The 21,182-nt window shown below is 44.8% G+C and overlaps 1 protein-coding gene across 4 annotated transcripts in view; it reads left to right on the top strand.

Annotated features, from left to right (window-relative positions):
• CYTH3 (cytohesin 3) overlaps positions 1-21,182 on the top strand; it is a 63,453-nt gene that overhangs the window by 25,607 nt on the left and 16,664 nt on the right. For 2 of the 4 annotated variants that reach the window (XM_074313939.2, XM_088798783.1), the window contains exons 2-4: positions 17,128-17,210; positions 18,929-18,993; positions 19,394-19,460. In XM_074313939.2, coding sequence (XP_074170040.1) covers positions 17,128-17,210; positions 18,929-18,993; positions 19,394-19,460 — 215 coding nt within the window. Of the gene's footprint in view, positions 1-2,478; positions 2,596-7,300; positions 7,424-17,127; positions 17,211-18,928; positions 18,994-19,393; positions 19,461-21,182 lie in introns of those variants that run through there. The other 2 variants (XM_074313938.2, XM_074313940.2) reach the window with 2 other exon arrangements.

Here is a 21,182-nt window from a genome sequence, read left to right as displayed (position 1 = left end):
TGCATCTCGGGCTGTTGAGGGGGTGTGAAGCCTAGAGGGTGTGGAGAGACCAGGAGATGAGGCAAGTTTAAAGACTGGGGTGCAGATTGGGGCAAGAAAGCAGCAGGCAGATTAGATTGTTCCAGTTTATGGTCGGAGAAGGGTTTTAGGATCAGAGAGTTTGGAAGAGGGCCTTGTTTTGAGGCTGTTTGGGACTGTAGTGAGGTACCCTCAGAGTCTTTGGATGGGGGAAGCTGATTCCCATCTTAGGGTTTCAGACTGTAAAACCACTACGGTCTCCTCCTTGGAAGGAGATGGATGGCTGCCTGTCCAGTCAAACAAAGACAAGGCTGGAATGTGTCCATGTAGAAGGGGCATCAGTTGAAGGGACTGGCAGAGGCAGAGACAGCTGCGCCGCTGGCCTGGGTGGTCAGGCTCGGGGGAGAGCCCGTCCCAGGAGTGAAGATGCCTGCAGTGAGCCCAGGTGCCGTGGGCACCCCTGTGGAGGGAGGGGGCCTCAGGCCAGGATGCTGGTGCCCTAAAACACTACAGACTCCTCCCTCCTGGTTTGAGTGTGCGCCCACTCGGCAGTTTCCCGTTATACATAGGCTCCCGCTAATTTCTAGTGTCCTGTTACGTGGATGGGTTTGTATTTCTTTCTATGCACTGAGCAGTTAGCCCTGAGAGTGAGAGAATGCAGCACGCTATGCCCACGGCATCAGGTTTCTTTGGCAGTTGTTTCTTATTGTAAATTAATAAATGGGCTGATTTGAAACCCATGTTTCTCGAGTGTGATGCAAGTCTATTTGGGCCTGGGAGATGTGGCTTTTGGGCCTGCAGAGGCCCCAGGCGGTCAGCGCTACCAGGTCAGGCTCCCTGGGAGACGGCGCTGGCCTCATCTCCCTGAGAAACACTGTTGTGATGTCGCAGGGGCTGTGAGCAAGTGTCTCACTTCCTGCAGAATCTTTCAGGTGACTCTTCTCCCTGAGCCTGCTCTCCGTCTGGCTGACTCCGGGTCACCAGTCAGTCTTCTCGAATCCTCAGCCTGCGTTTTCCGTTATCCTCATTTCCCTCACAGAACTTACTGGCATCTGTAGTAATAACAGTGTGTGTGGGGATGCGTCTTTCCCCACGGGACAGAGGCGTGGGCTGGGCGGAGGCCATGCCTCACCCCTGCTGCCGGCAAGTGCCTGGCACCGAGCAGGGCTTCAGTAATGCTTGAGAAATGAGTGCAAGTCCAGGCCTGGTTGGTACTGCTGAGAGGGGCAAGGCCTACAGGACCCTAGGAGCTGTGAGGCGTGGCACTGCCGGGTACGTGGAAACCCTGCCCAGGAGGCTGAGAGAAGCTGGCCGTGGAACCGCGTGTGCGGCTTGTTACCTGCTCGGCCACAGAGCCATTTCTCACTTCTAGATGCAGATAGCATTTGCGATTGTTTTTTTCTGATTGTAAAAGTACAAGCTCCTAAACATTTTCAGAAAAATGACAAAGAGGAGAATAAGAATCACCTATAATTCTACCATCATCACCATTTTGGTTTGTATAACTTGACTTTTATGTGAATGAATATATGTATTTTCCAGAACACGAATGGAGCTCTATGTACTTATGGTTTCTTACCCGCTTTCTCATGTAATTACATTGTGGGCATGTTCAGTGTCGGGTCTACATTGTCACCTATTGGCGGCGTGGTCCTCTGTCCTTCACTGCATGCCTGTGTCCTATTGTGAACACATGGGTTCAGTGGGCTTTTTGCCATGTAAATTCACAGTGATGATGAACATTCTTCAAATTGTAATTTCAGGCCTCCAAGACAGAACTTTCCTTGAGTCTAGCAGTAGACTGCAAATTGAGATTCTAAATTTTTAGTTTTGACAAGTTCTGTCTGTTTGGGGTTTGCTTTAATCATTTGATGTTCTCCGTAGAACCAAAAAAAGTTCTCTTTTCCCCCTAGTAAAATGGGAATAGATATTTTTAGCTTTAGGTGCCTGAGGCTTTCCTTTAAGGAGAAAGTCTTGTAAGTTTCTAGGTGAAGGATGTTACTAGTAATTGATACAATAATAGCAACACTCCCCATGGTTCCCATTTGTCTGTCCTCTGCTGTGTGCCAGAGCTTGTGCTGAGTGAGCACTTTGCATGCAGACTGTTAGCTCTCTGGTAATTCTTGCAGCGGTCCTTAAGCCCATTTTACAGATGAGGAAACAGGCATAACTAGATTAAATAACTTGCACAAGGCTTATAAGGGTGCAGTGGACCTCTAGATCCAGGAACAGACAACCATGGGTCCTTCGCTACACTGTAGAGGCAGAAAAAGTGTTTCATCATTTTTTTTTAACATATTTAAATTTCAAATGTAACCACTTTTATGTCTGAATCATCAGTCAGGATAGTCTGGCGCCTCAGCCAACTTTCCTTTAATAACTGCATATTTCTTCCTTGGATTTCCTGCTACCCTTTCTTTGGCTAATTCAAGTTTTACCTTCTGTTCCTCTGTTCTGTAGCTGGACAGCTGTTACACATCTGCGAGTGCGTGCAGCGGCTCTCTGTATCCTGTATGTGTGCTCAGAGCCTTCGGAATGAAGCGTCTTGGACGGCACTGCGCGACCTTATGTTTCCTTGTCAGCATCCTCAGTAATTCACGTTACCAATCAAACCGTTTAATGAAATTAGGTGCTTTTTCCCATCACAGGAGTAAAGGAAAAGAAGATAAGACAGAGTGGAAGGGGGGAAACCCCTATTAAAATGGGCGGGCTTTACATTCTGAAAAATACAGTGTTTTCCAGTGTGGGGATCGTTTTGTGGCTGTGGACAGTGGCGGGTGGATACGGAGAGTGGGAGGACATTGCTCAGAGGGGGAAAAGCCTGGGTTTCCAGAAGCTAAATGTTAAAGTTGAACATGGTTTGGATACAGATAAAAAGTTCTTTTGCCTTCTCTACTCGCTTTAAAACTATTCATTTTTTATTTTTGAGGTCATTTGGAGGGAGTCTCTTAGCTACCAGCCTGGCTCTTTCAGTGTGGCCTGACCCCTGAATCCCACCCTCCCACACAAGTGGAGAACTTGATTCTTTTTCTCACAAAGACTTCTTTCCAACTGCTCTGCTTCCCCTAAAATGCTCCCTTATCGGAGCTAAGTATTTTGAACAGAGCCTGGCTGGAGGGCATGTTAAGTATGTTCTTCTGTCCTGTAGACGTGGAAACGGATGAGCTTTAAAGCAAATGTATATACAAATGGAAACGCCCTGCGAAGGCAGGGACACACTGCTTCCTTTAATGAATGTGCTGTGAGGTCTGTTTTCTTCAACCTGCTGCTTTGCAGCTGGAAAGAAGGCCACGAGCTTCTGTGTTTGACATAACGAAAGAGAAGGGGGGAATCAGGAAAATCGCTTCTTACACCATTCTTCTGGGCAGAGTTAAACATGGAAGGGGAAGTTTTCACGTTCTCATTTCCGTTATTGACGTATAGTTTTCAAATAGGAGAATCTGAGTCTGGATGAACCCGAGTGGTGATCTGGTGGCTGAAATCTAGTCCACCTTCCACATTTTCATGATTAAAGAAACAGACCGATGCAGAGATCGGAGGCCCCTGAAGTGTTCTCCAAAAAGCGGGGACTTGCGTATCCTGGATCCTTCCGCTCGGCCTGGAAGGTTACGTGTTCCCAGTCCTGGTGCAGTTTTCTGCTTGAGAGATCATAACATTTCAGTCAAGTTTATGAGATCTTGTTGGCTTGGAAGGCACACAAAGAATGCGACAGCCCATTTGGGTGGAGAAATACAAATTTGCTAATTATTGAAAACTTAGTTGATGTATATGCTTCCCTTTAGTTTCCTAACCAGGGCCCCAAGTTTTTCCAGCCTTGGGAAACCTGCCAAGCCTTTTGTGTTGAATAGCAGTCGTGATGGTGGTACCTTCGTTTTGGTCCCATCTTTAGTGGGGATGCTTCCAAGTCTGATGTTGGTTGTAGGTTCCTGCCCCTGATCCTTCAGTTAGGTTAAGACATCGTCTATTCTTAGTATACTGCTTTTTTTATTTTTAATCAGGAAAGGCTGTTGAAGTTCATCAAATGCTGTTTTTCCATCTATTGAGATGGTCATATGTTTTTCATTATAAGCCTTTCTGTACCACTTGACTTTTTCTTTTTTTAAAATCATTTGCACATAGCATGCCTACTGACTTGAGGCTTAGAGCTCTTTAAAACTCTAGCTTTGCAACAGTGTTACCGACTGTTTTTCCTTGAGTTTGATTTCTGCTTCCATCTGTTCCTTTCTGCTTTCTTTTTTGTAGCCATTTCAGCATTTCTAGGCTGTTAGTGATTTATTCTTTTCCAAAAAGTCTCTCCTGTCATTTCCTGGGTTTAGAGGCGACAGGAGCTTGCCCATGTGCCAGCTCTGCCCTCTTGACCCAGCCTTGGGGACTTTAAAACACCAGCCTTCCTTGCCCAAGTTCTGTATGTATATGAACTGTCAAGTTCTTGTGACCTTTGGGATGTTGTGTTGCTGCTTTACTTTGAGATCTGGCTGCGTATCAAAGCTTTAAATTGCACTACAAAACCTGACGACTGCGGCTGAAATTTCAGGAGATAACTGAAAGGTTCATAAGACCTCAGCCATGGAGTAGCTAGAAGACTCTCCAGCTGGGATTTTCAGCCCAGACTGCCGACCTCACCTTCCTTCCTGGACTGTGAGATAAAAACCACATGGATTCCACTGCGTTTGCCTGCTTTGCCCTAAAATAGCACTCCCCCACCTCCCCACCCCCACCTCCCCACCCCCACCTCCCCACCCCCACCTAACATTGAATTCCTCAAGCTTTGTGCCTTTTAGATGTTTGTGAATGGAAAGTGAAATGCCAGATGTTGTACAGCTGTATCCAGTCTGCTAAAGACCGGGCTGTGGTTCAGGAATGAGGAACTGCGCTCTGCCTTCTGGGCCAGCGAGGGGCTGGGGAATGTTGTTTGTAGGTGTGGCTGTGTGGTGGTGGTGGTGGGGGGGGCGGGGCAGGTCTTTAGATGGAGCCGGGCCAGGCTGCCAGCTTAAAGCAGAAGCCAAGCACAGAGGCATCATTGCCTTTTGTCAGGGCACCCCGTTTGCCTGAGTGGGCTCTGCCAGGCTAGTGCCATGTGCTGCTGTCCTGGGCCCCCTGATGAGCACCTCAGATCAGTTCTTCTTTGTTTACAGACAAAATTGCCTTCTGTTTTCTTTTAAAAATATGTTCGGCGTAGGCTTTAATGTTTTGTGAGTGTCACAGTAATACTATAAGCCCTATTTGGACAAGATTCATCTCAGAGCTTGGTCTTTGCAGCCAGAGCAGCTTGTGTGAACACTTCACTGGGTACATGAAAGCGGAAATGTACACGTCTTGTTTGGCAGCATGACACAAATAATACTGTACTGTCTTGATTTATCTTATTGTTCGGACTTTATTAATATTAGGCATGGTATTCAATATATGACAGGCTGGCCATTGGTTTAGGGTTGTTTGGGGGCCTGTCAGTGTATGCTGCATGCTCTAGTTTTTCTACTTCTGTTGGAATACACAGAAAGGGAAAATGGAAAATAGGCACGTTCTGCCGAGTAGGGATCCTGGATGCTAGGGTTCCAAAACAGAAAGACTAACCAAACCCCTTATTTTTTCGAACAGCTTTATTGAGGTACAATTTATGATAAAATACACCCATTTAAAGCATATAATTCAGTGACTTGTAGTGAATTTACAGAGTTGTGCAAACATCACCCAGTCAATTTTAGAATATTTTCATCACCCCGACAGGCTCCCTCATTCCTGTTTGCAGCCAATCCATGCACCAACCCAGCCGCCACTGACCTTTCTGTCTCTATAGATTTGCCGTTTCTGGATATTTAACATCAGTGGAATCCTACAGTATGCGGTCTTTTGCATCTGGCTTCTGTCTCTTAGCATAATGTTTTCAGGAGTCATTTGTGTTATAGCAGGTAACAGCAGGTTTTTTCTCTTTGTTTTTTTTGCATAATAATACTCCGTTGTTTGGCTGTACTACAGCTTGTTCATCCATTCATCTGTTGATGGACATTTGGGTTGTTTCCACCTTTTTGGCTGTTGTAAACAGTGCTCCTTTGAACATTAGTGTGCAAGTATTTGTTTAAATACCTGTTTTAGGTTCTTTTGGGTGTATACTTCATGGAATTGCTGGGTCATATAGTAATTCTATGTTTAACTTTTTGAGAAACTGCTAAAATGTTTTCCAGAGAGACTGAACTGTTTTACATTCCGACCAGCAATGTATGAAGGTTCCAATTTCTTCACATCCTTGTCAACAGCTGTTAATACACTTAAAAAATTGTTACAGCCACCCTAGTGGGTAGGAAGTATAGTCTCATTGTGGTTTGGATTTGCATTTCCTAATGACTTGTGATGGTGAGCATCTTGTTACGTGCTTGTTGGGTATTTGTGTATCTTTAGAGAAATGTCAATAAAATCCATGTCCTTTGAATTTTTTAATTGGGTTGTTTGTGGTTGAATTGTAAGAGTTATTAATGTATTCTGGATACTAAAGTCTTATCAGATATATGATTTACAAATATTTTCTCCCCTTCTGTAGGTTATCTTTTCACTTTCTTGATAATGTCCTTTGATGCACAAAAGTTTTTAATTTTGGTGAAGTCCAGTTTACGTTTTCTTTTTTTTTGCTTGTGCTTTTGGTGTCATATCTAAGAATGCATCGCCAAACTCAGGGTCATGAAGATTTACCTCTACATTTTTTCCTAAGAGTTTATGGTTTTAGCTCTTATATTTAGCTCATTGGTCCATTTTGAGTTAATTTTTGTATATGGTCTGAGGTAGGGAGGGGTTCAACTTCATTCTTTTACCTGTGGATACCCAATTGTCTCAGCACCATTTGTTGAAGAGACGGTTCTCGTAAACATTTTCTATACGTGATTCTGTTTTTAGGCTTTATATTCAGTTTCATTGATCTTTGCTACCTATTTTTGTGCGAGTACCACACTGTTATTTATTAGAGCTACAGTACATTTTGGTATGTACTTACCGACTCAAGCTTATTCATAGTATTTAGATAATCTCTGTCTCTGTTTAAGAAGCAGCATACAAATGCAGACTACTCTTCCTAATAGTTTATGTGAGGAGAAAAGAGATTGCGTGATAGCTCTAAGGAATGTGGGTTCGACAGGGATGGGATGGGAGAAATTTGAATATGTTTATATTTGTAGATTGATGGAAAGAAGCTGGCAGGAAGAGAGAAAGATAAAGCGGGGGTGTGGCTGAAGGAGCAAGGTTTTGGAGGAGGAAAGGAATTAAAACCATGGGCATAAGCTTCTGAAACTGAAAGATGCCTGCCTTTACCTGACTCCCTCCTGACGGCTCTGCTGTGAAAGCCAGAGTCTCGCTACTGGGCAACAGCAGCAACACACTTTTGGTTTTGTAAACTAAGTATGGAGGGCTTGAAAATCAGGTAAAATGTAGGCGTTTGACGTTAAGTGGGTGTATGAAAGCTCGTCATTCTTTCTCTGTTAGCTCTTGCTATTTAGGTTAATTTTTGCTTGAACGAGTGTAGTCTTTTCCTTTTGGGAGTGAGTTTTGATTTAAAATAAAGTAAGAAGGATTGAGGTTAAATAGTGAACTAAGAAATTTAGTTCTTATATGACATGACTCGGTCCTATAATATTTGAGATTTTTATTTTGTTTTTATTGATTATCATCTCTTCACAGAGTTAAAAAAGGGTAGAATGGTATTTTATAAAGTGCTGGTTTGTGTGGTCAGGAGAATGATGTAGTGAGGTGCTAATTATAGAGAAGTAAGGGGAACCAGAAAGGGACCAAGCCACACGAGTGGCAGCCCGGACCGGCGAGGTCTGTCGTCCGCATCCTCGCATTCAAAAGGGTTTTAAAGCTCTGCTTCTCTTTCTGTGTCTTCCTCTGTGTGTACATGCGTATATTCTGGAAGGATTGAATCTGAAATGGTAACTGTGGTTATCTCTGTGTGGGGGGGGGGGTTAAAGTTGTTTTTTCTTTTCTCAATTGCTTTATCTGCATGAGCCTGTATTTTTGCTTTTTGTGCAATAGGAAAATTCAAAGAATGAACGAATTGGGTAGAGTTGTGAATCAGTGAGAATTACACGTGTGGAAATTGAAAAGGCAGCGTTAGTGTCATTTCATGGGTTTTGATGATTTGCCTGCTGGAGTTATGATGTGCATTACCAGTTCTCCCAGTTCTGGAGAATTAATTTGTGTGTTAAGTACCTAATCTCCATTCAAGTGGAGAAGAAGTCAAGTATTCTATTCACTTTCGCTTGCTTCGAATAATGGAGAAAATGACTTACCTATCAGTAAAGGCTGCCAACTAGTGTTTAGTTTATGTTAAATTTATTAATTGATTCATTGGCTCTTGTCATGAGCAGGCCGACCAGAGTGTTGTGTGGAACTACTTTTTAAAATGTTCTTTTGTCAAATTAGTTAGGCTGTCAAGTAAAAATTAACCATCACCTGAAAATGTGGACCATTTCTTCGTTATGATGAATTGTAATCGCGTATCATGAATTGGTTCAGTTCTAGTCAGCACTTCCTGGTAACGTTTGCCTGGGCCGCTGCTTCCCTGGGTATTAAAATGTTAGTGAGTCCCCCAGGCCGGTGGGCATTATTGTTGTGATAAGCATGTGGGTGAGGAAAGCCAGGTAAGCCAGGTACGTCCCTCGTACGGCACAGACACGATGCTTAGGTGTAGTGTCCTGCTGCCACTGGTGTCACCTTTTTAGACTGAGGAAGCCCTGATGTTGACTCAGTGAAGATGGACCTTGGCAGCCTGTCTTTGAAAGTCTGGCTGGTGTTTCACTGGTGCTTGGACTGGCCCATCCCATCAGAGGCTGTGGGGAGCACCCTGGCAAGGAGGGCCTGCGTTCTGCTTGCAGGAGCCCTGTCACTGGAGATTGGGGTTTCACTGGAGATCGGGGTGTACCCGTTCCTTCTGTCTGGTCACCAAGGTATAGAAAACACCTGATTTTTTTCCTTAGGTGATGTATAAAGATTTTATTTATTGGGGAAGGGGAACAGGACTTTATTGGGGAACAGTGTGTTTCTCCAGGACCCATCAGCTCCAAGTCAGTTTGTTGTCCTTTCAATCTTAGTTGTGGAGGGCGCAGCTCAGCTCCAGGTCCAGTCGCCCGTTGTTCAAACTTAGTTGCAGGGGGCGCAGCCCACCATCACTTGAGGGAGTCAAACCGGCAACCTTGTGGTTGAGAGGACATGCTCCAACCGCCTGAGCCATCTGGCTGCCCTGGAGCTCAGTGGCAGCTCAGCTGCAGTTCATTGTCTTCATTCTATTTGCGAGGGCGCAACTCGCTGGCCCATGTGGGAATCGAATGGGCAGCTCTGTTGCCCAGAGCTCGCGCTCTAACCAACTGAGCCACCCGTCCGCCTCGTGATGTATATTTTTTAAACTTCAAATTTTGAACTAATTATGGATTCACAGAAAGTTGTAAAGACAGTAGTACAAAGAGGACTCACTTGCCCGTCACCCATTTCCTCTCATTGGTTACGTCTCATGTAACTAATACAATATCAGAACGAGGACATTGACACGGTACAGTGGGCACGTGTAGGCCCCATGTCATCTTATCAACGAATCCTGCAATCAAGACACAGAACTATTCTGTCCCTACGGGGACCTCCGTCTCCCTCCTGCTACATCTTTCTAGTCACACCTGCTCACTCCCCAACCGTCCTTAACCCCAGGAAACAACTACTCTGTTTTCCATCTCGGTATTTTTGTCATTTTGAGAATGTTATATAAATAAAATCATACAGTATGTGACCTTTTGCAATTGGCTTTTTTTCCACTCCGCATAATGCCCTTACAATCCATCTAAGTTGTTGTGTATAGCAATAGTTTACTGATTTTTACGGCTAATATTCCGTATTATGGATGTACCTTCACCTATCGTGGGACACTTTAGTTTCCAGTTTTAGGATATAAGTAAAACTGCTGTGAACATTTGTGTAGAGGTTTTTGTGTGGACATAAACTTTCATTTCTCTGGGATAAATGTCCAGGAGTGACGTTGCTGGGTCATGCGATAAGTGTATGTTTAGTTTTGTAAGAAGCTGCCAAACTATTTTCCATTAGACAAGAGGGCGTTCCGTACATCTATCCTATGTAATCCCATCTCTATTCCTGGCTGTGCTGAGATGGTTGAAGGGATCCATGAGTGACCGGTCGGCTTACTGTCTCCCAAGAGCCTTCTGTGAGGATGAACATTCTTATTTCTTCCAAAGCGTTAGCAAGACACCGGCCGGCCACGCTCTTGGCTTTCTCTATAGAACACACTTCCCTGACGACGCAGCTCCTAATTTTATCCTCTGCAATCTGGATACGCTGAGAATGTCCTAAATCATCAAGGCCTGGTTCCTTTTTGCATAACAGTTATTCTCTCAATTTGTCTCGTTCCTCTTAGATTTTACCACAAGTAGCAAGAAGACATCAGGCCGCACCCACTTAAGGTGCACTTAATCACCTCAGTTAAATAGGTCTTTTCTTTTCTTTTTTTTTTTTTTTTTTTTCATCGGGGTGACAATTGTTAATAAAATTACATAGATTTCAGGTGTACAATTCTGTGTTACATCATCTGTAAATCCCATTGTGTGTTCACCACCCAGAGTCAGTTCTTCCATCACCATATATTTGATCCCCAAATAGGTCTTTTCTATCATTCAATTCAAAAGTCACTTTCACATTTTCATATTTGTTATAGGAACACCCTAGTTTCAGGTACCAACGTTTGTATGTATTTCCTGGAACTGCTCTAACAAGTTACCACACTTTTGATGACTTAAGACATTTGTTCTTGTACAGTTCTGGGGGTCAGAAGCCCAAAATCAGCTCCACAGACAGGGCTGTGCTCAGTGAAGGGGCAGGACGAGGACCTCGGCCTCACTCCCTCTGGGAATCCTGTGCCCTGCCCGCCTCGGTGGAGCCTCGTTCATCTTAAGCCTACCTGTGAAAGCTTTCACACCTCTGCTTTCCGGGGAGGCACCTGCAGAGGCTGAGCAAAGCCCTCTCCTTGTACCTGCCGCCACTCCTGTGCGTGTAGTAAGACTTCCCAGTGGCCCACTAGGCAGCGATGTGCACACGTGTCCCACCTGGCCTGGGAGGGTGTGCGCTGCACGGCTGTTGGGGGCCGTGGTCTGGTGGAACCTGTCTCCGTCAGTTAAGAAGATGCATCACTATGTTATGTTCTACCAAGGAAAAAGAGCTCCAGTGAAACCAGACATAACTTCTCACTTACAATTTTTTATTTATACTGATTGAAAGCACTTAGTTAAACATGGATTTCTTATAACCTTTACTCTTATGCATACATTAAAAAAAAGTGAAATATGAGCAAAATAACATGCCCGAGGTATTCCTGAAACTTCTTCACAGAACCCCACTCTTTGGCGTTGCTCTTCTTTCTGCACAGTTGGTATTTGTGTTTTTCTGCAGTGTTGGCCTGTGCCTCCAAAGGCGTGGATGATGCAGCATTTCTTAAAAGAAAGCTCCTTTATTGTTTCAAATTCTGTAGGTTCTTCTGCCGAGACTGCCTTGGTTTTACCAGAAGGTGTCATGAAAGGTTTGAAGCAGTAACTGCTCATACCAGCTGGCTTTCCTCAACTGGTCCTTAAATTGTGCTTTGGATAGAGCCATCGAAGAATAGCAGTTCAGTCAGCCAGGCAGTAAGCATGTCCACAGGTACGGAGGCAGGGACCGATATATGTCCCACTCGGTTTCAGAGACGTTCTAAACGTGCATCTTAAAATCCGTGGAGCATAGGGTGTCCATTAGTTCAAGGTTTTTACTTGCGTTCGTCGAATCTGTATCTCCCCACCTTTTTTGCCTTTGATGGAAGAATTCATTTTTACGTGTACATCTGCTGATTTTTGCTTCTGTATATTTTGAGGCCATTTTGCTGGATGCATATAAATTCAGACGTGTGATTAATGGAATATGTCATTGTCTAGTGACTTTATCTGAATTGTTTCGCCTGTATTAACATAACAGGACCGACTTTCTTTCAGGAAGGTTTGTCTGGTGTATCACTCTCTACCCTTTCACCTTCGATTGTTAGCTATTCTTGTATTTTAAGTGCCTTTTGTAAAGAGCATTCAGTTGGATTTTTTATGTTGTTGTTTATTTCTTTGTGTCCAAGTTTTAAACCTTGGTGCTTTTTGCATTTATGTTCATTGTAAATGTGTCAGTTATTTATGCGTAACAAAGTATTCCAAAGTGACGGCTTAAAACAACACTGGATTATTGTATCTCTCCACTCTGAGCTGGCTGCAGTTCTGGGGCTGCTCCTGTTGGGGCCTCTCACATGGAAGCATTCAGCCTGCGGGCCCCTCCCCGGTGACCCCACTCACATTTCCGGGGTCTCAGTGGAGGTGCCTGCCACAGCGAGGCTGTCTGGGGCTCTCTCCGCGTGTGGTTTCCTTTCTATAGTACATTTCGTTCCGGGCTTCCCCAGACCATGGTGGCCCCAGGGTTCCAAGAAGCAGAGGTTTCAGACCCTGTGCAGTGTCACTTCTGCCACATTCTCTTGTTCAGAGGAAGTCCCAGAGCCAGTCAGGATTCAGCGGTGTAAAAAGATTCCTCCGTGATCAGAAGGGCTGCAGAGTATTGTGAACTTGTTTCTCAGTTTACCACAGTAAAAAATCAGTATATTTGAATTTCTTTTCCTACTCCCGTATTTTGCATTCTACATTTCTAACACTTTTTCTATTTTAAATTTCAGCTTTATTGAGATATAATGAACATAGCTAATGGTTTTTCTGTTTCTCTTTTCTTGCCATTTTTTGGATTGATTATTTTTTCTCATTCCAGTTTTTCTTGCCCACTTTGGGCATTTTGAACTCTGTTCCAATTCCTTTCCTGCTTAGCCTAGAAATTTTAATATGCATTTCTAACTTGCCAAGTCTAAAGTTAACCATGTATATACCCTCTTCCTTCGAACTCTCACAACTTCAGAGCAAATTGTTTCTCTTCCATTTACATGTTGCTGTTGTTGGGTATTTTATCTTTTTTTATTCTATGAAGCGTTATTCTATGTAGTCACTTTTTCTTTGTTTCCTTCTGTAACTGCTCATCATTCGCTAGTCATCTCTCCTCTCTCATCTTGCGTCTTTTCTCTTGAGTGAAGTTCATTCTTTTAGCATTTCCCTTACTGATGGCGAGCTGGTGGTAAACGCCTGAGTTTTTGTTTGTTTTCTAAAGACGGCATTTCATCTGCTCCAGAGAAGGCTGGTCAGAGAATGGGTGTCCTGGGACAGGTAGAGGTTGGTGTGATGGAGGTTGAGGGGGGATGACCGAGAGACTGGGTTCTCAGGAGGTGACGAGTGGTAGATGGGGGCACATCCTGTTCCGCGGGGAACCCGAGGCCTCAGATGCTTGCTGGCTTTTGCCCACCTCGCAGAGGGCAGAGACGCCTGGAGTGTGATGAGACCCAGAAGCACAGCTTCTTCGTATGATATTACTTTGGTCTTCGCTGGGAACTCATGCTCATTTAAGAGTTCAAATTGCCCGTTTTTGTAGTGTCACAGGGAGGTGGTATTTCTGACGGGGTTAAACCACAACTCCTTGTACAGAGCTCCCATTTAGAATTAACAGGACCAGAGGCGAAGCCCACACTTTGCCAGCGTTCGTAGTGTCCTGTGGAATTGGCCTGTTCCTGAGCTCAGAAAATACCAGGTAAAACTGAGAGTAAGTGACATCGGTTGGTGTTAGGACTAGGTAGCCACAAATATTCAGTTGTGAGTCACCTCTCTACATGTGATTGTTTGAACTCTGTTTTATCAACTGGTATCAAATTGCTGTGCAGTGGGTAATGTGATAAATTATCACATTTGACATATAGTGAGGGTTTCTTGCCACAATTCATACTTGTGGAATATTCTCTTCCCCTAGGAGAGGGTGTAGAGCTGCTGGTTAACTTAGAGAGAGGAGGCGGGCGGCGCATTTGTAAGGGAGCCTTTAGATATTTCCAGCAATAAACCAAGTTGCATTGCAGCTTCTGGGTAGATTGGAATCTGTTAGACAATTAGATTATTAATATTATTTGAAAATCAGAAAATACTTAACTTTGAGATACTGTTTGCTTATATTTTAATGTCAATATGTATGATAATTTCCCATTTTTCATTGATTCTGATTCGCAAATTTTTCCACATTTTAACATCTCTGAAATGGAGGATATATCTTATACTTCATGGGATCTTAGATTGGTTGTTGGTGGAACTCCCTACCCACCTTGGTGAAACCCCCCTCTGATATCAGTATTTTTAGATCTAAAGTTGCTGGTTCTGCAGAGAAGACCCCCCCACCTCCCAGGGTGGTGCAGGTGGGGCAGAGGGCTGGTTGCCAGCAGTCTGGGAGCCCCATGGGGAAGAAGACTTGGGGGGGGGCAGTATTGATTACATCCCTTGACTTTGGTGTGGTGCCCTCACGCTCACGTATGCTGGGTGTCCCCTGGTCCCTCTCTGCTACCCCCTAGAGAGAACTAGTCTTCTGTGGAATGGGAGAGGAGGAGAAGGGAGCAGACAGCTTTCACACACCTCCCTCCTGGCTTCCTTATCAGTCTCCCCCCCCCCCCCCCCCCCCGCCCTGCTCCTCCCCCCCCCCCCTTCCTCCAGACTTAACTGGAGCAGTTCCTCAGCCTCTGGAGGACTGTGGGTGTCAGGTTACCCCTGAGTCTGTCTCCCTGCAGTGTTCTCCCCCCCCCATTAAGTCAGTGACTGCTGGTCCAGTCTTCTGGTTTCTAAAATGTGTTGTTATTCTTTGTCTTCCCATCATTTTTGTCCTCGTGGGTTTTTGAGTTTTAAGAAATTGCCTTACTATAGTTTTAGCAGAACTTGCTTATTGAGACTTTGATTTGCATTTCCCTGATGATTTAAAGAGCTGACATCTTCTCATGTGCTCATTCATATTACGGAGTGTTTCCATCTTGCGCGTATTTAAGTCTTTTTCCCGTTTTCTACTTTTTTCCTTATTTGTAGGAGTTGTATATTCTGGATACCAATCCTTTGACAGTTTCTGGCTTGCTCTTCACTTTATGGTGTGGAACTTTTGGTGAACAAAGGTTCTTAATTTTAATATTGAGTTTATTAATATTTTCCTTTGTGATTTATATTTTTTCTTATTTAAGAAATACTTTCCTACTCTGAAATTATAAATACATTCTCCTGTTTTCTTAAAAAAATTGTGTAGTGTTGCCTTTCACATTGGAGCCTTTTTCTACTTGGAATTGATTGAATATATGTATGCTGATAAGAGGGATTCAGTTCCATTTTTTTTACATATAGATAGCCGATGTAGCACATATATTGAAGAGTCCAGCCTGTCCTTTTGAGCTCAGTGTCAGCTCTGCTGTAAGTCAAGTATCTGTCAGTTTGTGGGTGTTTTTATGGCGACTGTTTTCTGGTTCGTCTGTTAGTTTACCTACCCGGGTCGTCTTGATTTGTTTGTACAACCTCTGGATGTTCTCTTGCTGTTTACTCAGATTCTTAATCTTTTGTTTCTTTAAACAAATTAATGAAATAGAAATTAAACATACACTAGAAGACTATTAAAATCAAAAGCTATTTTGCTGAAAAGCTTGATGAAATGAAATAGTTCTAGCACAGTCACGTGCTGCATAACGACGTTTCGGGCAGTGACGGACCACTACACAGCTGTGGTCCCACGGGATGATAGTGGAGCTGAAAGATTCCTGTCACCTAGTGACGTCGTAGCCACCATAGCATCATAGCACAACACATTACTGGCGTGTTTGTGGTCACGCTGGTGTAAACAAACCTGCGCTGCCAGTCGTATAAAAGCACAAACAGTCCTGTGTAGGGCGTACTTGACAAAGATACAAACACCGGGTTAGTGGTTTGTGTATTTACTGCACCGTACTTCTCATCATGATTGTAGAGCACTCCTTCTACTTATGTAAGAAAAGTTTGCTGTAAAACAGTGCGCCTTGGTATGCTGGCAGCTGCCGCCTACGTCCCGTGTTTACCGCCACTCTCGGTCGCATCATTTTCTCTTGATTTAATCTCATGTTTTGTACGGGAACTGGCTGTACAGGTGTGTAACCCCGGAGCACTGGGCTGTACCACACGCCCAGGTGTGCAGTAGGCTGGCCCATCTGGGTGTGTAAGTGCCCGCTCTGATATTCGCACAGGATGACACTGCCTAAGGACGCATTTCTCAGAACGTGACCACATCCCAAAGCAGCAAGTGACTAATCAAAGAGAGAGAATAGGGGAGGCCGGATGCCTCAGTTGGTTAGAGCGCGAGCTCTTAACACGGTTGCTGGTTCAATACCCGCATGGGATGGTGGGCTGTGCCCCCTGCAACTAAGATTGAAAACGGCGACTGCACTTGGAGCTAAGCTGCGCCCTCCACAACTAGATTGAAGGACAACAACTTGACTTGGAGCTGTTGGGCCCTAGAAAAACAGTTACCCAATAAAAAAAAGAAAAGAAAAGAGAGAGAATAGTAGGAATGGAAAATACTGCAGAGACTAAACATTAATAAGAGCATATAATGAACAACTCTGTGTCAATAAAAAAAAAAATCCAGCAAACATCCATGTACTGGCTACTCTATGCCCAGTGCCCTGGAACTCCTTGATGTCCTTCTGGAATGCATTTCCTCCCCCCCCCAGCCTTCTCAGAAGGAACCCCCATCAAGAGTGTCGTGTTAATCCTTCTTGTGCTTTCATCTATGCTCTGCTGTACACACGTGCGCATCCGCCAAACACGTGCAGATTGCTGGGCTCCACCCCTGCCCTCTGCGACGCGTCATACACCGTTAGCCTTCAGCCTGCTCCTGTCGGTTCCGTTCTGAGTCTCGTCTGTGCTGATGGACTGAGTTCAGCCTTTTTGTTTTTTATTGTGTGGGATTCTGTTTATAAATATACCACAGTTTATTCATTTTCTTGCTAGTGGAACTTAGCTTGGTTTTCTGTTACAAACAATGCTGCTACGAGTAGCTTACTTATCCATACGAGGGTTCCTTTGGGATAATAAATGCTCACGTACAGAGTGCTGGCTTGTTCACGTGCCCGTCTTTAACCTTACTAGATATCGCCAAGTTGTTCTCCAGAGTAATGGTTGTTTGCTTAGTACTTTTCTTGTTTTCTTTCAGTGCCTGAAGACCTCTCCTTAGAAGAGAGAGAAGAACTTCTGGACATTCGTCGAAGAAAAAAGGAACTTATTGATGACATCGAGGTAAAAAAAAATTTTAGTTTTCACTTTTAGGTAAAACCGTGTCAGTAGCTTCATGACAATGTAAAAAATGGGTATCTAGTATGTGTATATCTGAACCACACAAAGAGAGTGAGAGAGTTATCCAGGTTGGTAAAGCAGAGACCGTGCTCACCAGGCTGTGCAAACTCGGGGGTGGAAATCAAGACATCACGGGCCTGGAGTCAGCAGTAAGTGACTCGTGACGCCAGAGTCACAAAGGGCATTTTTAAACAGCAGCAGCAATCTGTAGATGTATTGCTCTCTAAAATTCTATAATGAGACCTGCTTTTGTGTACCAGTATTCTGAGCACATGGAACATTGCCTGTCACATTTTGGGCACTCTGATATCTTTTAAGTAAGTAAATAACATATATGGAGCTCTAGCTGCTCCCCACGCACCTGCCGGCCAGCTGGTTAAAGTAGCATGACAGTAAAACAGGCAGCTAAACACTGTATTTAACACATCCATGTGCTCAGAGGACAGAGTGGTGGGGGTCCCACAGGAGAAGCAAAGGAGTAACACCAGTCTCGGAGAGTAGAGTGTCTGCAACTGTTGCAGAAATTATTCAGAAGACCAGCACTCGCTGCTTCCCGGTGGGGCTTTCTTGGGAAATCAGTCAGACGTGGCTCTTCTTTCAGGAACGTCCTAATCATTGTCATGCCAAAGTAAATTTGGCCTCACAGGCTGCTGGCTGCAAGGCCAAGCCTTGTCCAGACAATAACTCCTTTCTAGGAGCTCGCATTTTAAGTCTGAAGTTTCTTGGCACACAAAATAAAAGCGTTCCTAATAAAAATTTCTTTGTATTTGAAAGATAATTCGTGGAACTTTTTCTTCTAAGATTACCCTTCGTGCTTGGAAAAATCAGATAACCCAGAGTAGGTGCTTTGGTTGAAGAATCAGAGTATGTTTGAAGGTTAATGAACTTGTGTGGACATTAGTAATAGTAGTCTGTGGAGTCGCATAGAGCTCTCACCACCTCAATTTTGGGTCGAGAATGCTGACGCCCAGAGAGGTTAAGAGGGTTGCGAAAGGTCTCTCAGCCAGTAAGTGGTGGAGTCACATAGAGGGACGGGGGACTCTGTCCCTTCTGGCGTTCTTGGCATGTCTGAGGGCCATGGGGGGCGGGGTGGTGGTGGTGGTGTTCTGTTTTCACCGCCTGGGCTCTGTCCATGGTACTTGGTCTCATGCAAAGTGCTGGAAATCATCCTGAGTCTGGTGGTTAGGGGAACTGATCTAAATTCGTGTAAGCCTCACCTTCTGTCCTCGTCATCCCGAGGACGTCGCCTGCCATGAAGGAGAAGGCAGGTGGGCACGTGGAGGTGATGTCTCACAGCTGCAGGAAGTGAACTAAGAACTCGTTGCTCTTGTCTTGCTGCTTCCGTCTTTTTACACCTGTGATTTCTTCCCAGTGTCCCTTCCTGATTTTACACACAAATCCTCTAGAACCTGCCTGGTAGATAACTCTGATCTCCTTCTGATGAGATGTGGACAAATAATTTTTCTTTCTCCTGTATTAGGGTGGCTCTGATTAGGAGACTCTCTCTGCAGCAAGAACAGGTATTGGTTTTTCCATACCTGTGGTGGGATCCAGATGAGACCTCAGGGAAGTGGTACCTGGAAGGCTAACATTTCTCTGAGTCTAGGAGGAGAATGGTAAAGACCCCCCCAACCCCCACATTCTCTTCTTTTTTTTGACAGAGACTGAAATATGAAATTGCTGAGGTGATGACAGAGATCGACAATCTGACTTCCGTGGAGGAGAGGTAAGTAAGCGGCCACAGCGGCGCCTCAGGGAGTCGTTTCCTCTGAACTCCCCCGCTCCTGCCCTTCGTGCGGAGGAGTCTGCGTGCTTCTTTCCCCACTTTCGCTACTTCCTCCCGTAGTTCAGGAAGCAGCACAGGCACCTCCAAATTAACCTACACAGAAGTAACCTTTCTGTACAACAGGCCACTATGTTTTTCTTTCATCGCTGCTTCTCGTCATTAGCTTTTTCTGAAGAAGTTGTCAGCTGTAAAAGAGCCACAGGCAAGCGTGGGGAGGGCTCTGGGAGCCTTTCCCTCAGGAGTTGTCCTGAGGGGCAGTGGCCAAAGGGCCATGGTCAGCTGCTCACTGCGCTTTGTGCGAATGTCCAGTAACAGTTTCTTACTTATTTCTAATGCATAGCAAAACTACTCAGAGGAACAAGCAAATAGCTATGGGAAGGAAGAAATTCAACATGGATCCCAAAAAGGTAAGAGAACATTTTCAGTTGTCTGACCTGCGAGAGAGATCCATCGGTTTCCATGGCTCTGCCTTTTGGACAAAGGTGGTCATGCACCTCATGGAAATACGGAGAGTTGGCGTTAAATTTTTATCAAAAAATGGGCTGCTAGTGAGTGGGGTGAAGCAAAAGTATCTGTTGAACTGAACCCTGGACCCAAAAGTCTTTCTTTATGTCTGAAGTTCTGAGTGAGGGTGGGTTTCTCGGGAGCCAGCCCCTTGGCAAAGCTAGGCCAGCCCCCTGTTTCCTGCTGGAGGCAGAACCCAGGGCAGGGAGTCTCGTGGTTTGTGGGGTCCAGCTGGGCAGAGTTTGCACTTTGTGGTTTGATGGGTCAAATGGCCCAAGTAAGAGGATGCTCGTTATTCGTTCATTTTAGAAAGATGTCTGTGTGAAAGACCGAGGCACTGTCCAGATTTAAGCCTTGGTCTTAAGTGGGATCTTCTAGTAAAACATCCCACAATAATGAAACCTGCAATGTTTTTGAGCTAAAGGACTTAGCAGAAGCTATAAATCCAGTTGTGAGATTGTTTTGGTTTTGGAGGAGAGTGGGCCCCCTCCCTGCTGATTTCTGACCACGGAGCTGGTTCACTCCAGTGCTCTCTGGTCTTTAACTGGTTTTCACCTTTTAAAACATCTTTCTTATTCTTTTGCTTTTGGCATTGAGCCTCTGTGATAATTATTTGTTCATTCAATAAATGTTGACTATGGGAATTACTTTGTGCGAGGTTTGTACACTTACATTACTAGGCGCAAGTGCAGTTGCAAACGTTATTTAAAGAAATACGTGTCATTTTCCCCTGTTCATGGTTTGCAGATTTGGATTTTCTTAAGGTCCAGCACGGCTGCAGCTGCAGGAGGGTCTCTGTGTAACTGGTGTGCTCTGGCCCCACCGAACGTGCTTCCAGTTCTCTGCTTACGGGGCATAAGTCAGCTCCAGTCATTAGTGGGAGTAACTGTGAACACTTGGTAATGATGTGATATTTGGGGTCAGTAACAAGTTTTTATTTTCTTTAGAAGTTGAGTTTACAGAGCTGAACTAGCAGCAGATATATAGTAAGCAGTGGGAACAGCTCACAGGGGAGAGAGATCATTTAATAAGTGGATGTTTTGCGAACGGAACTGTATGTTAAAGTGGATCCCAGGACGGCGCACCAGGAAGTTCCTGCGTAAAATCACATCTTGCTCATGAAACACACAAATGTCTGTACCTGTTTACATGGCGCTGCCAGTCTGCACCCCGTTCTCTCTGTCAGGTTCTTGCCTGTCTTCTTCGTTGGCAGATACTGTGTGTCAGGTTTACAGTAACAGGGGCTGGCATTTATTGAGCACTTGCTCTGTGCCAGGAGCTGTGCTCAGGAAGCACTGTAATTAGTGCGCTTTAGTCCCCACAACAACTGTGTGAGGTGGGTTCCCCTTCGTTTCCTGTTTCACACTGGGGGAAAGTGAGGCACGGAGCAGCCACGGAGCTCCCCCAGGGCCCTGACAAGGACCCCGACTCAGGCTGCGCTTCCTGAACTGCTGTGGACTCAGTGGGTGTGTAGGTGGCTTGATCTCGCCTGGATGTCCAGGACCACTAGTCAGCCCTGGGGCCTGCCAGCCACGTGGCAGGAAGTGGGCATTCCTGGGCTGCTGTGCCTGGGCTGCGACAAACTGCTCTACAACTTTGCTTTACACTCTTCACCAATAAGATTT

This window comes from Rhinolophus sinicus, chromosome 5 (assembly GCF_057876585.1).
Source record: "Rhinolophus sinicus isolate RSI-liver-muscle chromosome 5, RSI-T2T, whole genome shotgun sequence".
Taxonomy (NCBI): Eukaryota; Metazoa; Chordata; class Mammalia; order Chiroptera; family Rhinolophidae; genus Rhinolophus; species Rhinolophus sinicus.
This window is presented reverse-complemented; position numbering and strand designations above follow the sequence as displayed.